At 47.9% G+C, this 24,380-nt stretch overlaps 9 protein-coding genes across 9 annotated transcripts; 4 read left to right on the plus strand and 5 right to left on the minus strand.

Moving 5' to 3' along the window:
* Positions 1-591: 591 nt before the first annotated feature.
* FTJAE_5942 (trichodiene oxygenase) lies at positions 592-2,454 on the minus strand (the record flags this gene model as incomplete). The annotated part of the gene is made up of 6 exons (XM_037352503.1): positions 592-757; positions 840-1,267; positions 1,323-1,585; positions 1,643-1,870; positions 2,067-2,153; positions 2,211-2,454. 6 exons carry the CDS (start codon positions 2,452-2,454, stop codon positions 592-594), a joined length of 1,416 nt encoding a protein of 471 aa, XP_037206996.1.
* Positions 2,455-2,915: 461 nt separating this feature from the next.
* Positions 2,916-5,213, minus strand: FTJAE_5943 (uncharacterized protein; the record flags this gene model as incomplete). The annotated part of the gene is made up of 6 exons (XM_037352504.1): positions 2,916-2,945; positions 3,550-4,014; positions 4,065-4,263; positions 4,316-4,579; positions 4,634-4,720; positions 4,771-5,213. 6 exons carry the CDS (start codon positions 5,211-5,213, stop codon positions 2,916-2,918), a joined length of 1,488 nt encoding a protein of 495 aa, XP_037206997.1.
* A 427-nt stretch (positions 5,214-5,640) lies between these two features.
* FTJAE_5944 (MNT3-alpha-1 3-mannosyltransferase responsible for adding the terminal mannose) lies at positions 5,641-7,110 on the minus strand (the record flags this gene model as incomplete). The annotated part of the gene is made up of 1 exon (XM_037352505.1): positions 5,641-7,110. One exon carries the CDS (start codon positions 7,108-7,110, stop codon positions 5,641-5,643), a length of 1,470 nt encoding a protein of 489 aa, XP_037206998.1.
* Positions 7,111-8,251: 1,141 nt separating this feature from the next.
* FTJAE_5945 (uncharacterized protein) lies at positions 8,252-9,102 on the plus strand (the record flags this gene model as incomplete). The annotated part of the gene is made up of 2 exons (XM_037352506.1): positions 8,252-8,465; positions 8,531-9,102. The coding sequence occupies 2 exons, from the start codon at positions 8,252-8,254 to the stop codon at positions 9,100-9,102; spliced, it is 786 nt and encodes a 261-aa protein (XP_037206999.1).
* A 333-nt stretch (positions 9,103-9,435) lies between these two features.
* Positions 9,436-11,458, minus strand: FTJAE_5946 (uncharacterized protein; the record flags this gene model as incomplete). Its single annotated transcript, XM_037352507.1, has 3 exons — positions 9,436-9,867; positions 9,961-10,185; positions 10,235-11,458. 3 exons carry the CDS (start codon positions 11,456-11,458, stop codon positions 9,436-9,438), a joined length of 1,881 nt encoding a protein of 626 aa, XP_037207000.1.
* Positions 11,459-13,515: 2,057 nt separating this feature from the next.
* FTJAE_5947 (long-chain-fatty-acid ligase) lies at positions 13,516-15,562 on the minus strand (the record flags this gene model as incomplete). The annotated part of the gene is made up of 2 exons (XM_037352508.1): positions 13,516-15,378; positions 15,509-15,562. The coding sequence occupies 2 exons, from the start codon at positions 15,560-15,562 to the stop codon at positions 13,516-13,518; spliced, it is 1,917 nt and encodes a 638-aa protein (XP_037207001.1).
* A 2,617-nt stretch (positions 15,563-18,179) lies between these two features.
* FTJAE_5948 (uncharacterized protein) lies at positions 18,180-18,548 on the plus strand (the record flags this gene model as incomplete). Its single annotated transcript, XM_037352509.1, has 1 exon — positions 18,180-18,548. One exon carries the CDS (start codon positions 18,180-18,182, stop codon positions 18,546-18,548), a length of 369 nt encoding a protein of 122 aa, XP_037207002.1.
* A 1,852-nt stretch (positions 18,549-20,400) lies between these two features.
* FTJAE_5949 (DUR3-urea permease) lies at positions 20,401-22,642 on the plus strand (the record flags this gene model as incomplete). The annotated part of the gene is made up of 5 exons (XM_037352510.1): positions 20,401-20,717; positions 20,769-20,969; positions 21,016-21,286; positions 21,335-22,320; positions 22,375-22,642. The coding sequence occupies 5 exons, from the start codon at positions 20,401-20,403 to the stop codon at positions 22,640-22,642; spliced, it is 2,043 nt and encodes a 680-aa protein (XP_037207003.1).
* A 315-nt stretch (positions 22,643-22,957) lies between these two features.
* Positions 22,958-24,061, plus strand: FTJAE_5950 (uncharacterized protein; the record flags this gene model as incomplete). The annotated part of the gene is made up of 1 exon (XM_037352512.1): positions 22,958-24,061. The coding sequence occupies one exon, from the start codon at positions 22,958-22,960 to the stop codon at positions 24,059-24,061; it is 1,104 nt and encodes a 367-aa protein (XP_037207004.1).
* Between the last annotated feature and the right edge of the window lie 319 nt (positions 24,062-24,380).

A 24,380-nucleotide genomic window follows, 5' to 3' on the forward strand; every position in this document is an offset into this window, starting at 1 on the left:
TTCATGGCCTGGAGTTGCAGGTGTACTGGGACCGCTCACCCTCACTTGCTGAGGACTAAGAGAAGGCCCTGGCATGGATGGTGCGAAGTTTACGAACTGGGACAAAACCAGACACTTTTATAGACTTTTAGTGACTCATACAAGAATGAAACAAGATACCTACACTACCAACTCCTCCATGGAAAGACTCTGAGACACACCACCTAATTCCATGTGGAACCACTGTCCAACATTCTGGCCCTTCTTGACATTTTTGAAGGGAGCACTTGGTGGACACAGATCTTAGTTGCCTTGCAACTTTCTCGGGTACGCAAAGCCCCTGTTAGTTCATTGGTGTCAAAGGGCAGTGAGATTGACGCGGTCAAACCCTGTATCCTGATCACCCATGTGCGCCACTGGCCATCATGGGTGAGGGCCTGTACAACTACACAACGCTTGTACTAGGGGGCATTATAAAGACTAGCATCATGTATCTTTCTTATCTTTAAATCTAACTCTATTAAGTTCTTAGACACAGTCCCAAATTGTTGTCTTAGCGCCATGGAAGGTCGTTCCATTGCTGAAGTCGACGCTTTGATAGTCCCTCGCGAATCATGCGATCTTGATGCGAGTCGAGATGTGTCCTTTCTTCGTCTGTAACACCACCAAGTCATGGTCATATGTGAGATCCTCAATCGTAGTCTCGAAAAGTTCGGCTTTGGGAATAATTAGAAACGCCATCAGGGCGGCCATGATGTAGATCTCGCATAGCGCAAGACTGTGATGCACATCTGTTAGCCTGGAGACTTCGACTTGGACATGCCCCGAACTCGACAACGGGGAACAAGGCTAAGACCTACCTCTCACCAACGCAAACCCTAGATCCCTTCGAGAACGAGATGAGGAACTTTTGCAGCGTATAATCTGGCTTGCCATCGGGCAACAACCAGCGATCAGGGTTGAATGCGTCGGGGTCCGGAAACAGCCGCGTGTCCCAGTGGTTGATCATGGCAGTCATGCTTACAGGTGTACCTCGGGGAATTACAAATTGCGTCTTTTCATCTTGACTCTTGTAGTAGAGCTCCTCCTCACGGGCGATACGGGCTGACCTAGCGGCCGCACCAGGCTGGTGTCGCAAGGCCTCCTGAACGAGGGCCCAAAGGTATGGTCTCTGCTCGAGCTGTGCCCATTTGAGGTTGTTCTGATCTACGCCTTCAAGGTCTTTCATTAGACGAGCATAGATCTTGGGTTGATGAAGGAGGTGAAACGTCATGACAGTCAGAATAGCCTGTATCAAGTCAATTAGAACGATTCGACCTGTCCAATGTTGTGAGTGAACTTACTGCAGTGGTTTCTGTTCCAGCAACAAGAAAGACAAATCCCTCACCCGAGAGACGATAAATGCTCTTCTCTTCCTCAGGCAGGACGTTGGAGTTCAGAATCTCGTTAAAGACACGGCCGCCATCGGGATTTGCCAGGGCAGTCTTGATATAGGCTGGGATAACGTGATGCATCTGGTGCATTATCCTCTTGACATCGTCGCCCATATAATTCGCGAAAATGGGGAGGATATCGGCCATTCGCCTGGCAAACCCGTTGTGACGCACTATTCGCCATCCAATCAGCATAACTGTCTACTAGAAAGCGCTCTCCAAAGACGTACTCATATAAGTGGTTGTCAAGAATGACGAAGTCCAAGTTCCAAAGTTGGGCTCCCAGCCCTCCTGCTCGATAAATCCCATAGGCTCTCCAAATGCGTACTGGGAGAAGACATCGGCAGTATAACAGTTGAAGGCGCCCTTGACTTCGAATGCCTCCTTGCCGGTCCAGCGGAGCATTTTCTCAATAGCGAGCTTAGCGTAGTTGTACACTTCATCTTCAAGCTTGAGAACTTGTCCACGTGAGAAGAAACGTGCATGGGCAGCCCGACGTTTGCGATGTAGCTCGTGCGGTCAAGCTGTGCCGGTTGCCATTGAGACTGGGCCAGCGCCTGCTATTTTGAGGTGATGCTGCCATTTATCGCGGACTGGAGGAATTGTAAGCGCAAGGGCTTCATCGAGCCGAGGAGGGTAGTGAAATAGACGTACTTCTACCTGGCTTTCCCGTGTATATCTCATCGGCAAAGTAGGGGTCGCTGCAGTGAAGCTCATCAGGGCTGACGCGCACGATGGGACCTTCAGGGCATATTAGTCACTTCTAATCTTAGAAGTAAGTCCTCGTCAAGTACTCACCATACTGCTCATGCATCTTCTCTATTCTCCTACCATACCGACCCATGAGAATCCAGTCATAGTATGCCTCATACAAGTATGAAGCGGCGGCAATTTTGGGCCCAGGGAATTTGGACAGAGGGTGGAAAGGAGAGACGTTGTAAAGAGCCAGCACGACGCGATAACCGAGCCAAACTCCAGTGAGGCCAAGCAGCCCCGAGGGGCTCAGCAAGCGCTCGAACGCGATTGAATTGAAGTTGTCCATGGTCGATATATTTTATCCCATTAATGATCTTGGGAGGATCTAATTAAATTCCAAAAGGGACGACACACCAATAGAATAGCCCACGAGTTCTATGTCAACGGACTCTATATATCGATCGTTCTTCTTAACTGAAATGACCCTGAGGGCAAAGCCATAGCATCCCATGGATACGATCTGTATGCGGCAAGCCCCCGAAAGCGGGACTTGCAGTACCGTAGCACTGCCTGTGTCGGATCCTTGAACTGTAGTGGAGCGGTGTTTAACCACTTTCGGACACTGCCGGCTCACTCACTGACCCCGCGGCGTTGCTTACACGTATCGGACACTGCTGAGACACCTACTAAAGTTAAGAACTTAGCGTTGAAGCCAGGGTTTAGCTCAGGTACTGTCTGTGCTGATTGAGGACTGTAAATCAACAGCCCAGGCACTTTTACGATGTCAGCTTTCAGCAGCCTTTGGAATTATCTCGAATCGGCGGTCTCGCCACCACACTAGGCAGTAAAGTCATGTAAACATCATAGAATAAGCTAATGCAGTTAAAGATCACTCTTCAACTCTGAGCGTTGTGTATCCAGCTTGCTTTCACAAGGTCGAGGCTTAGCACGTATATATTGGGGGAAGTCTGGTTAGGATTGCAATAGTGTAATCCTTTCGCTCAAACGATTGATAGCTCATACACAACCAAGAAGGAATCAGGTCTGTATTTACGAAAATAGAGCCCAGGTACCGCTATAGAAGAAGGAAAACTGGACAATATTGGTCATATAAGAAAACTATTGTTGATGGCACTGCCCCAACGATAAGCATCAATCCCGAGCTCCAACGCCTGATCATGTCACACTTCAGTTGTTCTGTTGGCGCTGCAGCTGCCGTTATGGTATACTTTTCATTACAGCCAGAGGCCAATCAAGATCTTATGTATTTTCTGGTCACATTGCAATTGGGACAGCGAGAAGACCCGCAGCTTGGACAAGCATCCGTCGTTATTTTCATGCCATCATGTCCACAGCTGCAACATGTCCAGACATACATGACTTTTCTGCGTTTGTTCTTGCTCGATTGCAATGGACTCTTCCCTTGGAATGTAGTTCTTACTGTAGAAGTTTCGTTCATCGCAGGTGCCAATATGTGTACTTTCTTGAAGCAAGCAATTTGCTGATCCAGTCCGACAATGTCTTGATTTGTTTCAGAGGCTTGTCCCCGTCGCCAGCGTGGGATTAAGCCGTATACTGGTTCTGCTACCGGGATTTTGGGTAGCATGGAGTACACTAGATCGCACTTCTGGCATGTAAAAGTTTCCTCGCCGCTTATTTTACGTGAGCGGCCGTTACAGCCAGGGTTGGGGCACTTGGCGTCTGAAACAACCTGCTGTTCTGTAATCATCTTTATCGACATCGAGATTTGGCATCCGGGGCGGGCCATTGCTTTCCAAGCAATCTCAACATTGGAGTTCGGCTTATTGGTAGCTAAATCTGCACCGAGTAAGAAATATTGCTTCTTGGCAATATACCGTTGGCCTGGACAGTTCTCAAATTGCTTATTGAGAAATATATCAACATTCTGGTACACAGTTAGCTACAGTGTAAGCAATGTGCTGCAATATTTCTTACCGCCCAGTGCCTGAAAAAGTCAAACTGTAACGTCGTTCGGCGCCCGAGCACGTCTTCAAAGCTGATATTCTCCGCAAGTACAAGGAGAGGTGGCATAGAGATCGACGTGCACAGGCGAGAATAATGTCTCATTAACCCTGGGAACAATAACCAGGCCTTCATAATGAGGTTGTGCAGATCTCGTGTGACAGCGCGGATACTGGAGCGGAGGGTCAGTTCATGAGAGATAAAACTCGGTGGCATTTACCTACAGTTTTGGTAAGAGCGTCTGGGTAGTCTCTTCTTGTACGCTAGTCATGTCTTGTTGAGAGGGATTACTAGGCTGATCTCCCAGGGCTGCAGTCACATCACCGTCGGGCTCTTCCAAGTCTGTTACTACCGTTCGGTGACTTGTGCTTGATAAAGAGTTTTCAGTAGCTTGAGGCGACGTATGTGCATTATCAGGTTGATGCTCGTCGTCCTGAAAGTCAAGCAAACTCAGTTGTTCTCGAAGTTCTTCAATACTAATAATTCGACTACAGAAACTGGTCAAAACTATTCATATTGAAAGGCTTATAAGTAAGATATACCGTTCTTGGAGTTGTGTTAGGACCTGGTCATTCTGGACTCTGATCATACTGAGCTGGCTATTCAGCTCATTGAGGTCGTTTCGGTCGCTTGCGTCACAGTCAGCATACGGTGGACAGTCATCAAGAGGCCTGAATACTCTTCCTGTAGTTGAGTGACAAGGTTTAATGTCTGAATCTGTGTCCCAATCCTTGAACGCAGATCATCGACGTGCTTCGAATAGACAAGCGCCCACTGCGCCTTTCTACCAACACCGCGGTACCATGCTGGCGATCTTTGAGGGCCCAGGCTAGCATCGAATTTGGATATCAGGTCAAGGAAGTTTGCGAGTGTAGATAAAGTGAGGTCTGCTTGTTTCCGCGCGTGCTCTGCAAAGGGGTTACTGCTTCTTTGCCTCGTCGTGCCCGTTTGCTGTTGCTGGAGGTGCGACAAAACGTCTTTCAAAAGGTTTAAATCGGCCAGTACTTGAAGATAATCTTCTGCTGCGCCGCCTGTATTCTTCAACGCTTTGGTGATGTCGACGATCAAATTCACAGCGCTAACAAAGTCGCCGGCGGAGAATCCAAAGGCAGGCACAGTCATTGTATCAACTGGTGAGATTTGACAAGTTGATGACAGGTAGAAGAGAGGAGTTTGCGGGGGTGAGAGGCATGGCGATAAGAAATGGCCAGAATAAAATGCCTTGCGCATGCCTTGGGTGAGAATGAGCCAATACCATTGATCCTGTGACATTTGCAGCCCGCTGCAGAGCACTTTAGTGGTCATCTTCTCAGCCTGCTTTCACAGCTTCAATCAATAGGATAATTCTATGCACCTCCTTCATGAGAACAAGTTGATCTTATTGGGCACCAATGCACTTCTTCGTTTGCCCAACACCGCCCCTCGCTTTCAATTGTGCTAGCATAAAATTATTGATGACTAAAGCCTTACAATATGGCAAAACACTAAGTCCAACACCATTACTGACCCTCCATGGTCGTAATTGATCGATTAAATAAGCTTGGTATATCTATGCTGTTCTTTTGAGAGCCATGTCTACCTCCTTCGCAATCTTGATGCTCTCTCGCAACACACGCTTCTCCTCAGCTGTCAGCTCCAGCACTTCTGTGTCAGTCATACAGCTCATATCGTCCTTTGTTCTTCCTTTATGCCATTTGCCATCCATCACCCAGTACTCTGGGACTTCATAACCATCTGGGTCCACCCGCTTGTTCTTCAACAAACTTCTATTGTACCATAACAGCTTGTCCTTCTCATCAGTGTGAGCAATCACAAAGCTACAAACCTTTGTCACATTTCCTCCTGTGCCTTCACCCCAGCCAATCATTGAACCATAATGCGACTCAAACTCATAACTGGATCCGCCAAGCTCAAGGCCAAGCCACCAAGACTCTTTGTCCCCGTGACCTTGCCTGTAAGTGACTTCCTCTCGAACATCATACGTGTTCTGCCATGCGACATGCAGAAGACCGACAAGAGTGCTTACTCGGGCCTTGTTGAGGACTACCACACCGGAATCACATTCTTCAGCGTAGTCTTCTGTCCATACAAGTGATTTGTTCATCTCCGCTGAAGGCTCCTTGATCTGGTCCTTCCACCATTCGTGCCTTTCTTTGAAAGCATGTTGCCAAAGCAGTCTGTCGTGGAATAGCAACGCCCCTTTTTCTATGTATGCTTTCTGCGCAAACAGCCTTTCCGGTTGTTGAATGAACACAGCATCAGCATCTAGGAGGATGACCTCTTCAAAGTGCGACCCAAGCAATGCAAAAGCCTTGATGGCCCATCCTCCGTCTTTCAGCTTCAGTGTAGTATCATCAAAGACAGTGAAGATGTCAAGAAACTCAAGATCAGATGCGCCATCAAGTTTTGTGATTATTTCGCGATCCTTTTTGGGCAAGTCATCGTCTCCCGCATAAACAATCTGTATAGGCAGGCGACAGTCCAACACTTTGCGCAAGCTCACTATCAGGTGGCCAGCGAAGCGAACTGATTGTTCTCCTCCCCCAACAGGAATCACAATTCCTCTGGATCCTCTGTCAAAAGAGTGTCGGAGGTCAGAGAGCGGTGTTGTTGAACCGGGGTTCCGTGGTGGATTCCGGAGGAAAGGGAATAGTTGTTGGGCTGTTATCTCCGTAACATCCCGGAGCTGCCGCCCAACTTTCGAAGTCGAGTCAAGTTTGTCAGACTTTGACAGCCACTGACTCAAGTCTCGTGATCGTTGACCGACCTCCCAGAAGGTACTTTTATAGGGAGCCTGTACAGGATTTTCGGCATATTGCTTCGCCTTTTGCGAGATGTTCTTCAGCTCAAACTCGCTGATTGGTGGCGTCCAGCTGTAAGATAAGCTGGCCGAGCCCTTCCAGGCGATAAGAACTAGTAAAAGGGAAAGGCCGCCGAAGATACTCAATCGCACCAGAGCACGAGGAGGGTCTCTGAACATTTGGCTGAGCCGTACTATGAATGTTGTTGCCAGCGACATGTTCACAGATGGTCGATTTAGGCTCAAGGTCGTGTGACGTGATGAAGAATTGAGAATGGGAAATGGGAGAGCACAGTAAGCGGCACCTAATTAAGCCTTCGTGCGGGTCAGGATGACACCCCTGGATTCGTATTGTCAGAGATTTCTGCCTTGGTCCAACCGCCGATGAATGTCACATTATCTACAACCAACAGCTTAATGACCTGTAACCAACAAGCCAACCAAGGATCAGGCTGTGCCGCCCCCATTGGCGCAAAGTCTTGGCTCAGGAAGTTCGGAAATCCCAGATCTTCCTCAGCCCAATACTTCATAATTAAAGCTTCTGTGTTCTGTACGATATTTGATGCAAATATTATCCGTATCATCTGGAATCTGAATGTCATGAATGTTAAGATGCAGCCAAGGTGCGTGAGTTCAGCTATGTGGAGAAATCGCAAAGCTTGAGATAATCCCTGCCTCGTCATGCAGGGGCCCCAAGTTTCTTCAGTGGCCTGACTTGCTGATCATTAACTCTCTCGAGTCGTCCAGCCAGACCAGCCTTTCCGTTGGTCGATGAATTGAGTGTTGGTACGGATTAGAAGCACAAGGATTGTAATTTTAATCCCCTCGTTACGAGTGTACTTCTCTTCGCACTCACTGTCCAACAGCGTACCAGTATGAAATCGCTCTACAGAATGGAATTGTCAACAACTCAATATCACCGGGAAGGTATGTTATCATTGGGTTTTGATGGCTTGATGCTGGTCATCGGAGGGCTGTAAACCAGATACTAGAGTCTCCCTCCACGAGTACAGAAGTATCTGCCCTAAGTCTCGCTTACAAGACACATGACTGAAGAACTTCAGACCTGTAACATCCCCTTATCTGTACTATCCAATCGAAATGCTCGACCTGTCCCAGGAAATGCAGCCAAGTGAGCAGGGTGCTGAAAACTGGCGGTTACAGAAGTTCCCGACCACTAATTCGATACTGTCCGTAGGTAAAAGCCCAAGACCTCCCGAGTCCCCTTCGTACTGGCCGTAATGCTACTTCTGCCATCTACCTGCTGCTCAGTCTTCCTTCGCCAAAAGATCTTTTCACATATCCAGATATGCATTTTAGTCTTGTTATGAGTGTTTCCTGCGCCCTATTGCAGCCAGCAATGGCTCAGCAGGGCGTGTGCTGGGGTGTCGATGGCAAGCAGTGGACCAACAACAAACAGTGCCCAGGTTCCTCGGCGTGTTGTGGTGAGAGGGCAACTTGCATGCCAAATCGACTCTGCAAGAACAAAGGACAGGGAGAGAATGAGTTCGTGAGAGGTCCTTGTGCCGTTGCACCATACGATAAGAAGAAATGTGCCGCCATCTGTCTTTACGGTTTGTTCTCGGCCCGTTCCTTGTCCCATAACGCAGTTCTCAACTAGGCTAACGATCGTTTCTAGAGGAGAGGAACAACCGATTCCCGCGCGTAAAACGATGCGAAGATGGCAGCTACTGCTGTTCAGAAGACGATCCTGGATGTTGCGCAGGTAAACGAGGTGTCTTTCTTGATTCGAAAGGCAATATTGAGAACGACGTGACCTCTTCATCCGCGTCTTTGATCGAGACCACCTCTTCAGCTGAGACACCATCATCTACAGTCATTGCGGCCTCCACGACGACGTCCTCCGATCTAAGCCCTACGTCAGACGAGACGGAAGAAGCGAATACTGGGACGACCGACAACAGCCAGGGCATGAAGATCGGACTTGGTGTTGGCGTTCCGGCCGCTGCCATAATCGCTGGGCTATCTGTCTGGCTCTTCTTTCGCAAAAAGACAGCCAAGGATCAAGACCAGAGTACTACCGCTGCTTCGCATCCCCCGATGTACCATTACCCACAACCAGGAGGTCCGCCAGACGTTTCCCAAGCACACCGATACCAGCAATGGTATCATCAGGCATATGGGCACTATCCAGGGGTCAGCGACCAAAGAACCAAGTCCCCTTCAACAGTACAGGAGCCCCAAGGCTGACGTCAGAGATTTTCTTGTGTCATATTTAGTGAAAATTATCATAGTTAACTAAGGATTACACAATTTAAGAAATGGTTACTAAAGATTTAGACAATTTAAGGAATAGTTACCCAAGTACCAAGCGATTCTAGAGGCATCAGGCGTTCCATTTTGAAAGATCGCGGAGGTTAATGCCGTCCACAGCAGGTTCACGCGCCAATGGAAGATAAAGGACAAATTAGAAAAACTTTTACGCCTAATATCTCACTCTAATTCACAACCCGAAACCGCTTTTCACTCCTCGTGCGCCACCTCTCTCAAGACCATCCTTCAAATCACCTTGTTTTTTTGCAGCTAGTTTGAAGTCCGCTCGAACCAATTGTCCCAAAGAGAAGACCCATTCAGGTTCAAAATGTTGCTCATGTTCTCCTTCAAGTCGCACATCTGAGCCTTGATCTCCCGATCCTTTGTCGCCTCATCAACTTCCTCTTGTTTCTGGGCAACATCCTTTTCAGCTTCCTTCAATTTCTCAACGATCTCCTCATAATGATCTTGGAGGATCTTTCTCGCTATCTGAGACCCATTGGCGAAGCTCTGATCCATAAGCGTTTTGCTGTATTGGCTCATGTGGGCAAAAAGCTCATCTTGGCTGTCACCCCGCAGACGATCCAAGGGTTCGAGGCTCAAATGACTATTGGGCTCGGGTTTAGTCTCGACAGCAGCTTCCAGGCGAGTTATCGCTTCGGCCAAAGTGGCCTGCTCGACTGTAAGGCGGCTCAGCGTGCCCTGGGCATCTCTTAGGCCATCACCGGCACGTTCGGCGGCAATAGCCGCAAGGTGTCAATCCGCTTCGAGGGACTCGGGGGTCCTTTTTCGAACTGATTCCGCTAGCATTCCTGGCTCCTGCATTTCGAATCTCTTCTTGACCTCTTGTAGGGGATAGTCGCCATCGTAAGAGTGAGATTCCTTGATCTTTCGGATGAAGAATCTGCGCTCGGCATGCGGGTTGAGCGATTGGGGGCAGTGTCTGTTTGTCAGGGCGTGTCGTAGACAGGAGAGGACGTGAATTCCACAGCTGATGTTATCCTGCTGTGGAGTACAAGGCTATAGATAGAGGTGAGCATTATTCTTTATGGCAAGGGGGGCAACTGACTGTGACATTGTTGAACCGCAGCTGGAACTTATGTCCGGCGGTCTCATTCCATATCTGGAAGCTTTCGCAAACAGCATTGAACCGGTCTTCGCCTTCGCTCGAATCATGGTGATTGAATATCATTGAGTTCGCATCATGGTCGATCTCGATAATAGCCAAGGTCCAATGCTTAGGCTTCTGGTGATGAATTGGGAAGCAAATCATGGTATACCCGTCGAGCCTGATCTTGTGGCCAGCAGTTGTACCGTCGACTTTGAACCAGAGAGGGTCGAGGATCTTGACCTTGCCTTGCTCCAGTGGAAACCAAGAAACGAGGGCTTTTGTAAGGAATTGAAGCGTGACATCCATGAGCTTCACGTTGCTGGTGAGCTGTTTATAAATAGTGGTGGCTGGGTCAACCACCTCTTCTTCTACCTGCGAAGTTTCGGCACGCTTCGTGGATCGCTGTGGGGTCATCGCGCTGGCTTCGTTCTCTCTTTTGCGCTTGGACGAAGTGGCAGCTGGTGGTTGTGTGAAATGACGAGAAGTTTTCATGTGAGGGGTTAGGGGTAGAGAGGCGGCATTCGATAAAGCAGTTCTCTGCTCTCGGGACTCCTGGTAAGCGAAAATGGAGATCGGAGAGATTCTCTTGTTGTTGTTGCCTGCGATCTTGGCTGGTGATCTGACTGGCGATTTGGCTGGCGATCCGGGGCAACCTCCCAGGATGACGCTTGGGCTTCGCGTGACCAATAAGACGGGCTCGATATCCTCATCATCGCTGCTGTCGCTTTCAACGTGGTCACTTCCGACGTACATACAGGCCTCAGGCTCAGTCTCTCGAGACTCTAGAACGATTATCTCTGATGGGCCGCCAGCGTCTTGGGCACTTTGAGAGCTTACGATTGCCTTCAGATTTCTGAGGGCTGCTCTCGCGATCTCCTTGGTTAATCGGAGAGAATCTCTCGGATGCCGACTAACACCGGTCCAAAGGACATTGTAGGGTGGTACCTGACTCCACAAGGATGGCAGCTCGATGCGTTTGTCTTGGGCAAATTTTGTGATCTTGACCAGGTAGTCGACTGCACTTCCACTGAGTTCGTTCTGCTTAGGGGGGTTCTCATGCGCGATGCGGACGTCGTCGAGGAGCCAAGACTTGCCTCCCCATTGTTTGTCAAGCCATTTCTCTTGCCGAGCTCTGATGGGCTTGGTAGGTGAGTTCGGCATGGTGGGATCACCTGCGCTCATGATGTTAACGTTGGGGCGATGGCAATGTTTATAATGAATTATGGAAGGACTGAGAAGAGGATTTGTTGAAGGGGGTTAGATCGTTTGCAGAATTTATAAGGGGGTGAGGTTAAAGAGGGTGCAATGAGCATAGACGTGAGCGGGAAAATAAAAGGGGTGAGTGGAGCAGTATCCTAAGTTTAGGTAAAGCTGAATCATGAATGGAGGAGTTTAGGCTGCATTTGAGAAAGTGTGAAGAGTTTAGGGCAAAAGAAGAAGAGACGAGCATAAACTTGTCATAATTTTAGGGTTGACATACCTGAAGGTCCGTTGGAAACAGGAAGAAATATTGGTAGGAGTCGAATGAACAGAAGACTTGAGAGAATACTCTGTTCGTAGAGGGTTCCTGTGGCTACGAAGTTTGATCGATCGTCAAGGTGATGTACAGGCAGTGATGTAGTGTTATAGTAGGCGGTTCCGCATACAGGCAGCGTGGTAGATACAGAGATTCACTGAGGGAGATGAGTTGAAGTTCTGTACAGTGAATATCTGCGAAGTCGAAGGTCCAAAAGGGGGTCAAGGGAAAAGAAGTGATGTTGACTGGACTTCTGCGGGAGGCGATTATCTGGACTGGAATGATGAAGAACCGAGTATACTGAAATGAAACTTGGTATCATGTCAGTAAGTTGATGGTGGAGGGGAGAGTCAGTGCAGAAATACCTGGTGTTTAGAGGTTGAAAGCTGAAAGTTGAAAGTTGAAGGCTGAAGAGTAGACGTAACAATGAAGGCTGAAGGTTGAGAAAGGAGGCAGGTTCCAGTGTATTACGCAATGATGCTCGAAGGGGAGTGACATTGAGTCACTACGTGACGTCTTGTTCTTGTTGTCGACCAGATGCAAGACTGCTTGGGCTGTTGCATCAACAAAAGTTGTTAATCCTAGTACTTTCCTTGCAACCTCTTGTGACATCCGCTTTATCCGCGGTTTTCACTTGGAGCCCATCAGTAAAAGTGAACTTGAAGACAATGTCGTCAAACAATTTTGTCCACTTCGTTTGGCTACGGGCGGGAGCCTGACTTCGAGCTGAACGAGTCACCCATAGTCTATGGCGCCGGCGACATAACAAGAAATGGCTCATATGTCATCGCTTCCGACTACTTCACTCATTGTTTCCTTTCGTATCGACACCATACGATGGTCAGTCCACGATTTGGTCAGTTCATGCCGATGATTTCCTCAAGTCGATCCGCCTTGGAGGGGCGAGATTGGCCACGAGCTTCGCGATCTGAAGTCTCGTCGCGTTTGTTTTGACGCGCGGACACAGTGATGACGGAACATGCGGAGTCATGTTGAAAGCTCTGCTGTCTTTTGTAGCTTTCAGTCGCCATTTGAAGAAAAGAGTCTGTTGCGACCGACTGGGGGACTTCGTCTGGTCGGTAGGTCGAAATGGTTGAATGACGACTTTCGTGTGGTCAACAGTGGATGAGTCTACAGGCATGGCACGGACCATCTGTCGCTGCAGGGTAGCTGGACTCGCGACCAGAATAAAAGATCGACGGCATTGGATATGAGACAATCGTTGCCCTGATATTGGTACTTACGTTAGATAAAAAGTATCCAACGAAATATTGTGTTGTATTTTGACATTGTGTGGATTTGAATCGAAGGTGAGTACAGCTTTGAAGTAACTAACATTGCTTGGATGTGTGATCTTTGACCTGCTTTTTCCCGCGTGTCGGGCAGTCATTGCGTTCTCAAAAACACGCAGTTTCTAATGAAAGGACATTAAATACAGATAACAGCTAAATGCAATCAATATTAGTCACTATGTATACTGTCTCGATCATTTTAATGATGTTCATGAGCCTTTAGGCTTTATGTCATTTGTTTTGTCGTTGTTATGCTTGAGATGAAAGCAATACGCTAAACTCAATCGAGGAGTCATTCAGTTCGCGACCTTGACCCTGATCGAGACGTTGATTGGCTGACGAAGACGCGTCTTGGCACTCCTCAACTTCCAACAAACAACATTCAACAACAGAAGACGAAGTCGCAAGGAAAGGAGGATTTCAACCTGTAGCTATGCTTGATCGCTGTCGCCTTTTTTCTTGTAATTATACGCGCGATCGCGCAATTCCTCCAGTTGCTCCCTCAAAACCTTGACAGCCTCTCCTTCAAGCAAAACCCCATTTTCAAGCGATCGCCCTTGATGAATCATATTTCTCTGCGTTGGCCAGAAGTACGACGTGCCCAGATACGCGAGACTATCGTCCGCAATGATCGCGTTGTAGTGCGGTCGCGGCTCCCACCAGCTAACATCTTCCACTGACAGCCGCTCGCCGTAGCGTCGCGTCGCTTGGGCAAGAATTCTTGATGAGACCGCGTCTAATTCACGGACTTGTATCGTTACCGTGACACCGTTTGCAGCGCGTCTCGCCAACAGCTTGGTGATTTTAGGATCAACGAGTTCGGAGACGCTGACAAGTAGATCGCGACGAGCACCGCGTAGCAGTGTATGTTGCGCGCGACTGATGTAGGCCAAACTCGCGATGGGGTCGTTTATTATGACGCCCAGACTAGCGAGCTGTGATCCAAGATGAGCACGACGCTCGTTACCCACGCCATCATGGATTGCTTCTTGCATGTAGATCTGGAAGACTTTAGCTGCTGTTGGTGGAAGCTCGATGGAAAAGTCGGCCTTATCAATTGGTTTGGTATCTACAATGGCACCAGTGCTGAACAGTGTCCTGTCATCGATGACTATCGCTTTGGCGTGCACGACTTGGCGCGTCGGACCGTCAACGCCAGTGAACATATCGATGTGAACTCGGTTGCGCTCAAGAAGCTTGACATACTCCCTGCAGGCTGGTGTATCCTGATAAATCGTAGGTCCTAGTTTCGATACCACGGCAGACATCATCGCATCTGGATTGTGCTTTCGAAAGTCAACCAACGCGTCGACTACAATCTTGGCGTCGCCTTGATCGCACATCGACAGGTTGAGTATTGTCAATCGGCGTTGCTGAGGGGTCTTTGGAGAAGGGACTGTGCACTCCCGGATGAACTTCTCAAAGATGAGAAGATGGTCCAAACCATTGGTAAGAAGTGGTAATGGTCCTCGTGGTAGCGTACCAAACATGGGATCGCGATCGCTTGTGGATAATCTCATCGCTTTGATGGCTTTGACACTTGTAGCCCGACATCGAAGCTTATCCTCACAGTAAAGAAACGCGTCGATATCGAAGCAACCGCCAAAATCGGGGCAATTGACCCTTACGTATGAAGGCGCTATCTCATGGGGCTCGACGGTGAACTTGACGCCACGGGACCCGTCCAAGACGTGTCGAGCTACCAATTGGCCATCTTTCTGGGCTTCGATCTGAAAGGGTCCATAGAGCTCACGTCCACGCAAACGGGCCTCAAACGTCATGCCTGGAGCCAAAGGCTTGTGGACTCGTCGGCGAGATGCCAAAGGAAGCATACGCACAATGCCGTGCTTGATTGGACCAAGCGTATGCTCGCCCCTTGAGCCAGGGAAGATCACTCGGAGATTGTCTGGCTCATTGACCGATTGGTGAATCTGACCCTTTGGTGTCCATCTTCTGAGATGAAGAATAAGCCGAGGCGGTACGGCGAAGTCCAGCGGATCTGCGATGGCCTCGAGATAGTCGACCTGCCATTGCACACCATCTATCACGGCAGCACGGCCAGGGAAGCATTCGATACGGATGTCCATGTGCAAAGCACGTTGGTCTCGTAAAACTAACTGATGATGAGCGTTCACACCCACCAAGTCGTAGACATGCTCATTATACTCGATGGGTGTTGGTGCTCTGGCTCGCTCACTCCGAGTCCTTACATAATCTGCAGATAATGGATCGAGGGAGTTGAGTTGCCATTTCGACAAAGGACTGTCTTTATCAAGATATTTATCATTTCCTGGCTGATTTGGTTTAATGACATCAAATCTCATGCTTCCTGTTGCGGTAAGGAACGATATCCAAGCTCAACGTCAGTCGGGCATAACCAAGTAAAGTATCTGCTCGCGTGAGCAAAATTCGAGTTATAATTACCAAGTCAAGGCACTCCCATAGGACCGGCCCGAGAGCAACATCGGGAGCCACCATATTGGCTACACAAAACATCGCACATTCATCATCCTCACCTGTGATCTCTCCTCGACTAGGCGAATTCCGAAGAGGCTTGGGCTGGAGACGCTGAGCTCTTTTAAAACCTCTGCGTTTTTGCATTTGATTTGCTCAGCGTTACCGTGACTGATCAATATTGACGTAAAATGTTGTCAGTATTGGGCGGCATGTGCGACGATATCTGCAGCACCCCACAACATGGCGTTCGGGAACTCCAGTTCGAGCTGTGAAGTACCAACTTCTGTTACATCCCTATGTCGATCGCTTTGCGCCTGTTTCGAAGGACGACTTATGTATGGGCTATGAAGACGGCAGAATCGGAGGAGTTCAGCCAACCCCTTTGCTCGTGTATTACACAATGGGACGAGACGGGAACGACACGTATGCAACGTAATGCGAAGAGGTATGACGACTGTCTTATAGCACGGGCTATCTTTTGAAGATTCTTTGTTAGTACTACATGTTTCCCCAGAGCAGGGCTGATAAAGCAAAGGGAGAATTTCCAGAATCCCAAAACGCGGCGAGTATTGTGTGGCAGTTCAGGAAACTGATTTGCTCCGAAGTTAAGACTCTGCCTACTTATCACTAGCAGTTCAGTCCAGGAAATCTAATAGATGTAATAAAGTGCCTTTGTTAGGCAATTCGGCCATATAATTGATTCCTGAAGTGAGAACTGTTCTGTGAAGTTGGTGTTCCAGTCGGCTGGAGGCTTTCCTCTCAATGTCGAGTATCTTGCAACGAACTCTGCTACACCAAAACCGAGAAAAGTACACGCCGCCTCGCGTAGCATGACATGAAGAGTCTTGGAACCTCGAAACTAAATTATCATATATGTACTATGGTCACTTTGCATGAAATAAGGATGGGGTAATATGTGCCAGCCCATTGTTTCTAGGATATATAAAAATACTATTTAAAGTTCAAAACAATACAGGCCAACAAGAGTTGCTAAGCTGCTAAAGGAACTTGGTGCAGAAAAACGCACCTCTGGTTGCGCCAATTATGTTTTATGTTAGATGGATGAAGGGTATTTCAGATTCAATGGTACTTCGCTCGAAGAATATCTCCCAATCCTTCGAGACGAGAAGAGAGTGACCAACTGAGGCTCTCTAAGCTGAGTTGTTCAAAAGATTTACATTATTTTGGGCCCTACAATCCATGTCATCGATAAGAGCCGAAAGCGGTGTGAGACACATACTGTCATGAAAGGTGAATGGATAATAGAACATCGCTGCTCTCATTGCCTGTGGCAGCTCAGAGTGGATAGGATTTCTAAGTGGTCTCTGTGGCGCAGAGATAGGAACTTTCACAAGTGAAGGGCCAGATTCCGGCACGCTTAGCCTTTGAAACACACCAATTTGTACTGATTCTGTGTTTGTTGGCTCCCAGTGTTGTGATATTAGCTCAAATTAGGATGTACCTCTTCGCATTCAATTTATAGCATCTAACTTAAACCAAGTGATATGGGTAGTTGAAACCTGATCTGGAAGCGAGATTTAAAAAATTATTAGTATCTTCATTGCTATATAACCTTCAGTGCCTCCAAGTTAGGAGTTAAAGCAGAGGCTTGAATGAGATGTTAACAGTCAAGATGGATTCAATAGTCCCTGAAATGGAATGTGATAGAAGGCATGGAATCTAGAGCCTTTGTTTATTGTGGCTGGCTGAGGCACTTGCCGTGCAGTCCGCGAGAAGAACGTATCAAGAATTTGTCTTCGCCAAGATTGCGCTATGACCTACTGGAGAGAATCATGTGTGATGTGGCTGCATTGAGCTATCGTGGAACTATTTGAATCTGGTTGTCTAGACTAGTCTAAAGGCGGGGAATTCCTGCAACATTCAAGCATCTCCGCCTTTTGAGTAACTGTCCTGACAATAAAAACAAGACGCTGTATATAAAAGCAAAATATAGATAACAGACAGATGGGGTTACTGTAACGGCAACTGAGAATTGTAGCTCTGGCCCTGCTCTTACCATCCAGCTTTGCCTTAGCATCACTCTCGATCATGCGCTAATCCCGCATGCTGCTTATTTTGGCTTGTTCTAACTTGGAACAGCCGGAAATGCTTCCATATTAAAACACGGTGTCAGGTGTCCAGAATGTCAACATGCGAGAAACACCTTTTCGGGTTAGAATACGGATATTTGGCTGGCTAGCAATACTCTAATAGTATAGCTTGGACTTTCCAGTAGCGTCATGTCTCAAGTCTCACCCGTTTCTGCTATCTTTATAGCAGTACTAATGAGTTGTGGCCAGCTGAAGAGCACAGGACGCTCTACTCCGTAGTTACTGAGAGTCAAATATGGACTAATTGGGATAGGATATGCGAAGCCACAGCGCATCAACCGAGCTGAGTTATGCCAGCTGGGTACACCGATCTCACGATGCCTGCTTAGAACTCAGCCTCGTTGGTTGAGATTCCCATTTACATAGATGCTTGGAGTTGTATCTTTTATGTAAATAAGAAAGAAGGAGAAATGTATAAAGAGAGCTTAAATCCCCCGCATTCTCATCATTCTTTTCCATCTCACTCTACCATCACAGCATAATTATCTACTCCCATACACTGCCTCATTGAGCAAAAATACTTCATTATGGCTCCATCTCGCTCTACCCATTGCACCATCGTCAACAACACTTCGCTCACGCTGAACCTTAAGGGTAGCGGGTGTGACCATGGCCGATGGACTTTGAACTTTGGACCTTCCGATACTGCCAATACTATCCCCCCTAACGACAAGAAGTCTTTCCAAGCCGAGTCCGCTGGAGTCATGACCGGCGACCAGGGGTGGGTGACTTACGGCAGCGCCGCCGGTGATTTCAATTTCACATTCAACAACCCTTTCAGTGGCTCCAACGGATACAGTGACACTCCCGCCAAAGACTACAATATCAAGCGTGATGGCGGCGATGGCAATGACGCTCGTGTTACCTGGACTATTCGTGGGTCACACCATTATTAGCATAGTATACTTGTTGATTGGACGCTGACATTTCTTCAGAGCATAACTGAGAAGGGTAGTATGATAGAATATGAGGTTATTCTTGTGTTAAAGCCGCATAACGCAATATCAGGGGAATTAGCATACGGATTATAGTACAGACCTTTGTATTCTATATATGCCCTAACCTTTGCAGCTTGAGATCATGATTTCTTTTATTTTATGCTCTCTTTATGAATGTGAAATGTAGATAAATCCCCGCTTACTATGTAATATTCATTCTTATTAGGCTTGATGCTAAAGCGCAAAGTTGAGAAAGCTACGATTATTAAAATAAATTTTATACTGTAGATCGCACTACACTTTCATGGTCATCCATAAGTGCACCTTTGTCTCTACTCAAGAGGCAAAGCGTTAGGCCCTTGTCAGCCTGGACTATCTATCGTCGAAGGACATTGACTGTCTAAGTTGTGGGCTAGAAGTGTTATTTGCAGTTGAGATTTGTGGCTGTGAGCTTATTCCGGCAGAGAGAACCTAGAAGGACATTGACTGGATCAATGTAGTCCATTTCGCTTCTGAAACGCCAGGTTCGGACTCGTCGAGGCCTTCAATGCATATACCGAATATGTGCCGCTGATAGAGCCTTTCCATTTTCTTAAAAGTCTCTCTAGAGCAACGTTAAGGGTAGATGATGGGATTTGTTGACAGTTCTCAACCTTCTAGGTAGTATGTTTCTCTCGACTCCGCTGAAAAGGCAAGATCTTAGGTATGGGATCAGGCCACTCTTGAAATGTATCATGAAGTATTGAGCGATAACGCCCGTTTAATGACTTCTGTGCCTTTGACTCATACCAAAAGATGAACGAAACGAATACAAGCTTTCATCTAGAACACCGCCGAGAGAGGGTGTATGCTTCAGGCTATCTTTACGACCTTAAGACTCGCTTCAACAAAGGTCAAGATCCCAGACGCCAGTCCGATCGCCGTGACGGGACACGATAAGAGAGAGAGGTATGTCGAATTTAGAGGGAGATATTAGAAATGGACCATAGAAATGCCAGCGAATTCAGAAAGATGGAAACATGTTCTTTTTTCCCATCCCACAAAATGCTCAGCGCAGCCTCAGTCAGCATGGAACGATGACGAGAAGAAATTATAAGATCATGGGCTTCTTGGCGGACTCACGTCACAGCTTGATTATGCAAGGTCTACCAATAGCCTTTAAGTCTGGATCTTGTCCTCAGGCATTGAATATTCCCAGTGCTCACTGCATACGATGGCTGCCAAAGCTCTTCACATGATTCCAGCTGGGAATAACATGCATGGCATGATTGTCTTTACCCACGAGGTAGCAATTCGAATTTAGAGTGCAATCAATGATTTGCCGCGAGAATAAGATAAATGATCCATAAATGAGGGGATAATATTATTCCGTCTTTTTCCACACAATTGCTGAATGACGTGACAGCGATTGGCTCTATCGCCATCGCTAGAAGCTCTCACGCCATACCCCATGAACATGTGAACAGAGCTCTTATCGCCTATCACAAGCTCAAAATTTCTGAAGCACACCAATAATGATATAATCTAGATAGGAAAAAGGGACTATATCCCGAAATTCGGAAGATATCCGGTCTGGCGGAACTCCATCGACTAATGAGATCCCCCGCTGACCTCCACGGTTCATCAGATTGATGCCCGGCAGTTATCTAGCAAATGATAGTCCATTGCATCATCAAAGCTATACAAACGACATGGATTCGTGCCTGCCGATCGCCAGACATAAAGCTATCACACGGACCCCCAAGCTCAAAATGCCGAGCCGTCAAACCGAACTGCTGGATCTTTCACATACCCAAGATTCTTAGCCAAAATGTCGCTCCACGTTCGAGCAGACGCAAGCGAGAATGGCATTGAGCCTCCGCTTTCTCAAGCCGTCGGCTATGTCGTCGTTATCGCGATTGGATTTCTTATCGCGTTTATCATGATGTTTTTGACTCACATATTGAAGAAGACTGTCGGTGAAGATAACAAAACGACTGAGATGTTCATGACAGCCAATCGAAGTGTTGGTACTGGTTTGACTTCGTCTGCTGTTATTTCGTCTTGGCTTTGGAGTACGGCTATGCTTGGAAGTACCCTTGTTGGATACAACTTTGGTGTCGCTGGGCCTTTCTGGTTTGCAGCTGGGTATGTATTTTGCCTTTATGATCATTCTTGGCAGTTGCTGACCTTTATCAGATGCTCGCCCATGATCGTCTTCTTCGCTCTGCTTGGCATCTCTTGTAAGCTTAGGGTTCCCGAAGCGCATACACTACTCGAGATTGTCCGTATACGATATGGAACGTCGGGGCATATTGTTTGGATTGGGCTTTGCCTCATCAACAACATCATCGCTATCGCAAACATGCTGTTGGGTGCGAGTGCTGCCATATCCGCGTTGTGAGTTCCCTCTCCTGGAGCTACGTGATCAGGACTAACGAATCAGATCCGGCATTCACATCATCGCCGCTACCTTCTTATTACCCGTCGGCGTCGTACTGTACACATTTGTCGGCGGTATCAAAGCGACTTTCCTGACTGATTACTTTCATACCTTTGTCATTACGATCATCATATGTTTCTTCACCATCAAGGCATTCCTCGTCCCCGAGATTGGATCACCTGGTGGCCTCTATGATCTAATCGTTCAGGTTGGGAAGGACCATCCCGTTGCTGGTAACCACGATGGATCGTTCTTGACCATGACTAGTAAAGACGTGAGTTGCTAATTTTGCCATCGCCAAGTCCATGCTGACAACATTCAGGCTATATACTTCGGTATCATCCACGTTCTGGCCAATTTCGGTCTCGTCATCATGGACACTGGCTTCTTTGCCAAAGCTTTCAGTGCTGCACCCCAAGCCGTCGTACCTGGATATATAATCGGCGGCATAGCTTACTTTGCCATCCCATGGTGCCTCGGAACCTTGATGAGCTTTTCTGCTCTAGCCCTTGAGGATACCCCACGGTTCCCGACATACCCTCGTCGCATGTCTTCAGTGGAGATCTCGAACGGTCTTGTATTGCCTTATGCCGCGATTGCAATCGCCGGAAAAGGCGGTGCTGCCGCTGTTCTGCTGATCACTTTCATGGCTGTCACTTCAACTATCAGTGCTCAGGTCATCTCCGTGTCATCCATCATCAGCTTCGACATCTATCGCCAGTACTTCAACCGCGGCGCAACTGATCGTGATGCCATTCGGTGGAGTCATATCGGCGTGGTCTTCTTCGGCCTGTTCTCTGCTGCCTTCTCGACTGCCCTGTACTACGGCAAGGTAGATCTCGGGTGGACTCTCTACATGCTTGGTGTTTTGACATGCCCTGGTATCTTCCCAACCGTCTTTACAATCTTGTGGAGAAAACAGTCAAAGATTGCTGCTATCGTCTCACCTCTTCTGGGCATGGCCACTGGCATCGCTGTTTGGCTTGGCTCGGCATCGTCACTCTACGGTGAAGTCACAGTCGCCTCCACTGGAAAGTCTCTTCCTTGTGTTTACGGGACTGTCGCCTCGGCTTTGAGCCCCGCCCTGTACTCAGTCGTGATCTCGCTCATTAAGCCAGCGAATTACCAATGGGCTGACTTTAGAAATGAGCGTCTTGCGTTTGACCAGGTTGGCTCAACAAAGGAAGAAGTGAGAACCCACGAAGAAAAGGTGGCTAGCTACACGGCCGATAAGGCCAAACTCAAGCATTGGGGCACTCTTGCGGCGATTTGGTCTGCGGCTACATTCTTAGGGCATTGGGTTCTTTGGTAAGATATCCCTTATCTCTCCATTATACCGTTGACTAACAGACAAAATTCCAGGCCACTTCCGATGTACGCGGCAAAATATGTCTTTGGTAAGACATTCTTCGTCGCTTGGATTGTCATTGCCATCATTTGGGTATGGGGAACCATGTTCGTCGCGGGCTTCTACCCCATCATTGATGGTTGGCCTCAATTGAAGACAGTCTATCGGGGCTTGAGGGGCCAGGGCCCAGTTGAAGGCGAGCCCGAAGTAGTTCAAAATGCCCAAAGTGATTCTTCCATTACAGAGAGAGATGAGAAGGGGAACCATGGGATTCTGGCATGAGAGTAGTCTGATAGCGCAGTTACTATAAGAGATATACATAGTGCTCAATTACTGAGACTCATAAAACATGACTCCAATATTCGTGTAAGACGATCGTCTATCTTTATTTATGCGCAATTGAGATAGGAAAGCATTCGCGATAGTGACAGCCCCGATCAGGCCTTGGCTTCCCCGCTTGACCCCGCCAGAGCCGATAGAGGCCGCATCCGATAGCGGCATTAATTAGAACTCCAACTCCAATTTGATTTCGTCCGGCTTATCACCAGCGACTCCTCCCATCTCACATTACTGATGCCATCAAAATAGCCCTTCAAGATGCCTTTCACAGTTCTCTCAGACGCCAACGTCAACCACATCCTCGATACGTTATCGTCAACTGACGTGGCTGATCTTGCAAAAGCTCTCGAGCAAGCCCTCATTCAATACTCATGCAACAACGAACAGCAATACCAGCCTCACCGTGCAGTCGTCAACCGAGATGGCCAAGTCAGCTTGTTCATGCCCGGAACTACCGACCAATTGATCGGCGTCAAGATCGTCGGTGTCACCCCAAGCGAAAAGCTCAAGCCTTCTGAAGCAGGTCTCAAAAGTGTCTTGACTCTGTGCGACGCTAGAGGTCAAGCCATCGGAACGCTCAATGCAGCTGCTCTCACCGCGTTCCGAACTGCGCTGGGTTCAATGCTGCCGTATCGATTCAGACGTAACACAGAGAATATCGTCGTGTTCGGTGCGGGGAAGCAAGCTCTATGGCATATTCGATTGGCACTTCTGTTGAAGGAGAAGGACATCAAGTCTGTGACCATTGTCAACCGTTCTGCGGAGAGGACCCAGCAGTTGATAGACTCACTCAAGTCAAATGATCAGTCACCGTGGCCATCGCATATCAGCCTTCAGGCCTTTGACCCCAAAAATGACCGAGATGCCGCTTTGGAGGCTCTGGTCGTAGATGCAGACGTCTTGTTCTTTACAACACCAAGCACGGAACCTCTCTTCCCAGCGTCATATCTGACTTCCGAGAAGGCTCTGAGCAAGACTAGGTATCTCGCGGCGATTGGTTCTTACCGCCTCGACATGCAAGAAATCGACCCCGAGCTACTGAAGCAAGTCATTGATCCATCAGGACCCTTTTCTTCCGTGGGGTATCATGGTGGATCCGTTGCAGTCGACAGCCGAGAGGGCTGCCTGCAAGAGGCTGGAGAACTCGTCAAGGCTGAGATCCCTACGGATAAAATGCTTGAAATTGGCCAGTTGTTCCAGACCAAGAACACCAAGAACCCGGATGACTTGACTAAGTGGCTTGAAAGTGGATTTGTTATTTACAAGAGTGTCGGTACTGGTGTTATGGATCTATCGATTGGCCAAGAGCTCCTCCGCTTGGCCAAGGTGAAGAATGTTGGCTTGACTGCTGAGGACTTCTGAAGTCTCCAAACTTTATAAACATTAGAGGGCTATAATGTGTAAAACAAACATAATCTTTTCTTTAGATGATGTCCCAGTGCTTGTTCTGATGTTATTTAAGAATACGAAGATTTTCTACGATCATTCGTGGCTACTTAGCATGAGGTCGTGAGAAACTCGACCCGTTAATTTCCTGTTGACGGAAATTTTGCGGCGAACTGAGGAAAAGGCTTTCTCGTTCCCGCATGATATAGAATCATTGCTGCTTGTACCACACTGACTCACGAGAACTCTACCGATCCAGAATGCAGAATAAGAAGGCTCAGTCGCCTAAGGGATA

This window comes from Fusarium tjaetaba (genome assembly GCF_013396195.1).
Source record: "Fusarium tjaetaba strain NRRL 66243 chromosome Unknown NRRL66243_c0000113, whole genome shotgun sequence".
NCBI lineage: Eukaryota > Fungi > Ascomycota > Sordariomycetes > Hypocreales > Nectriaceae > Fusarium > Fusarium tjaetaba.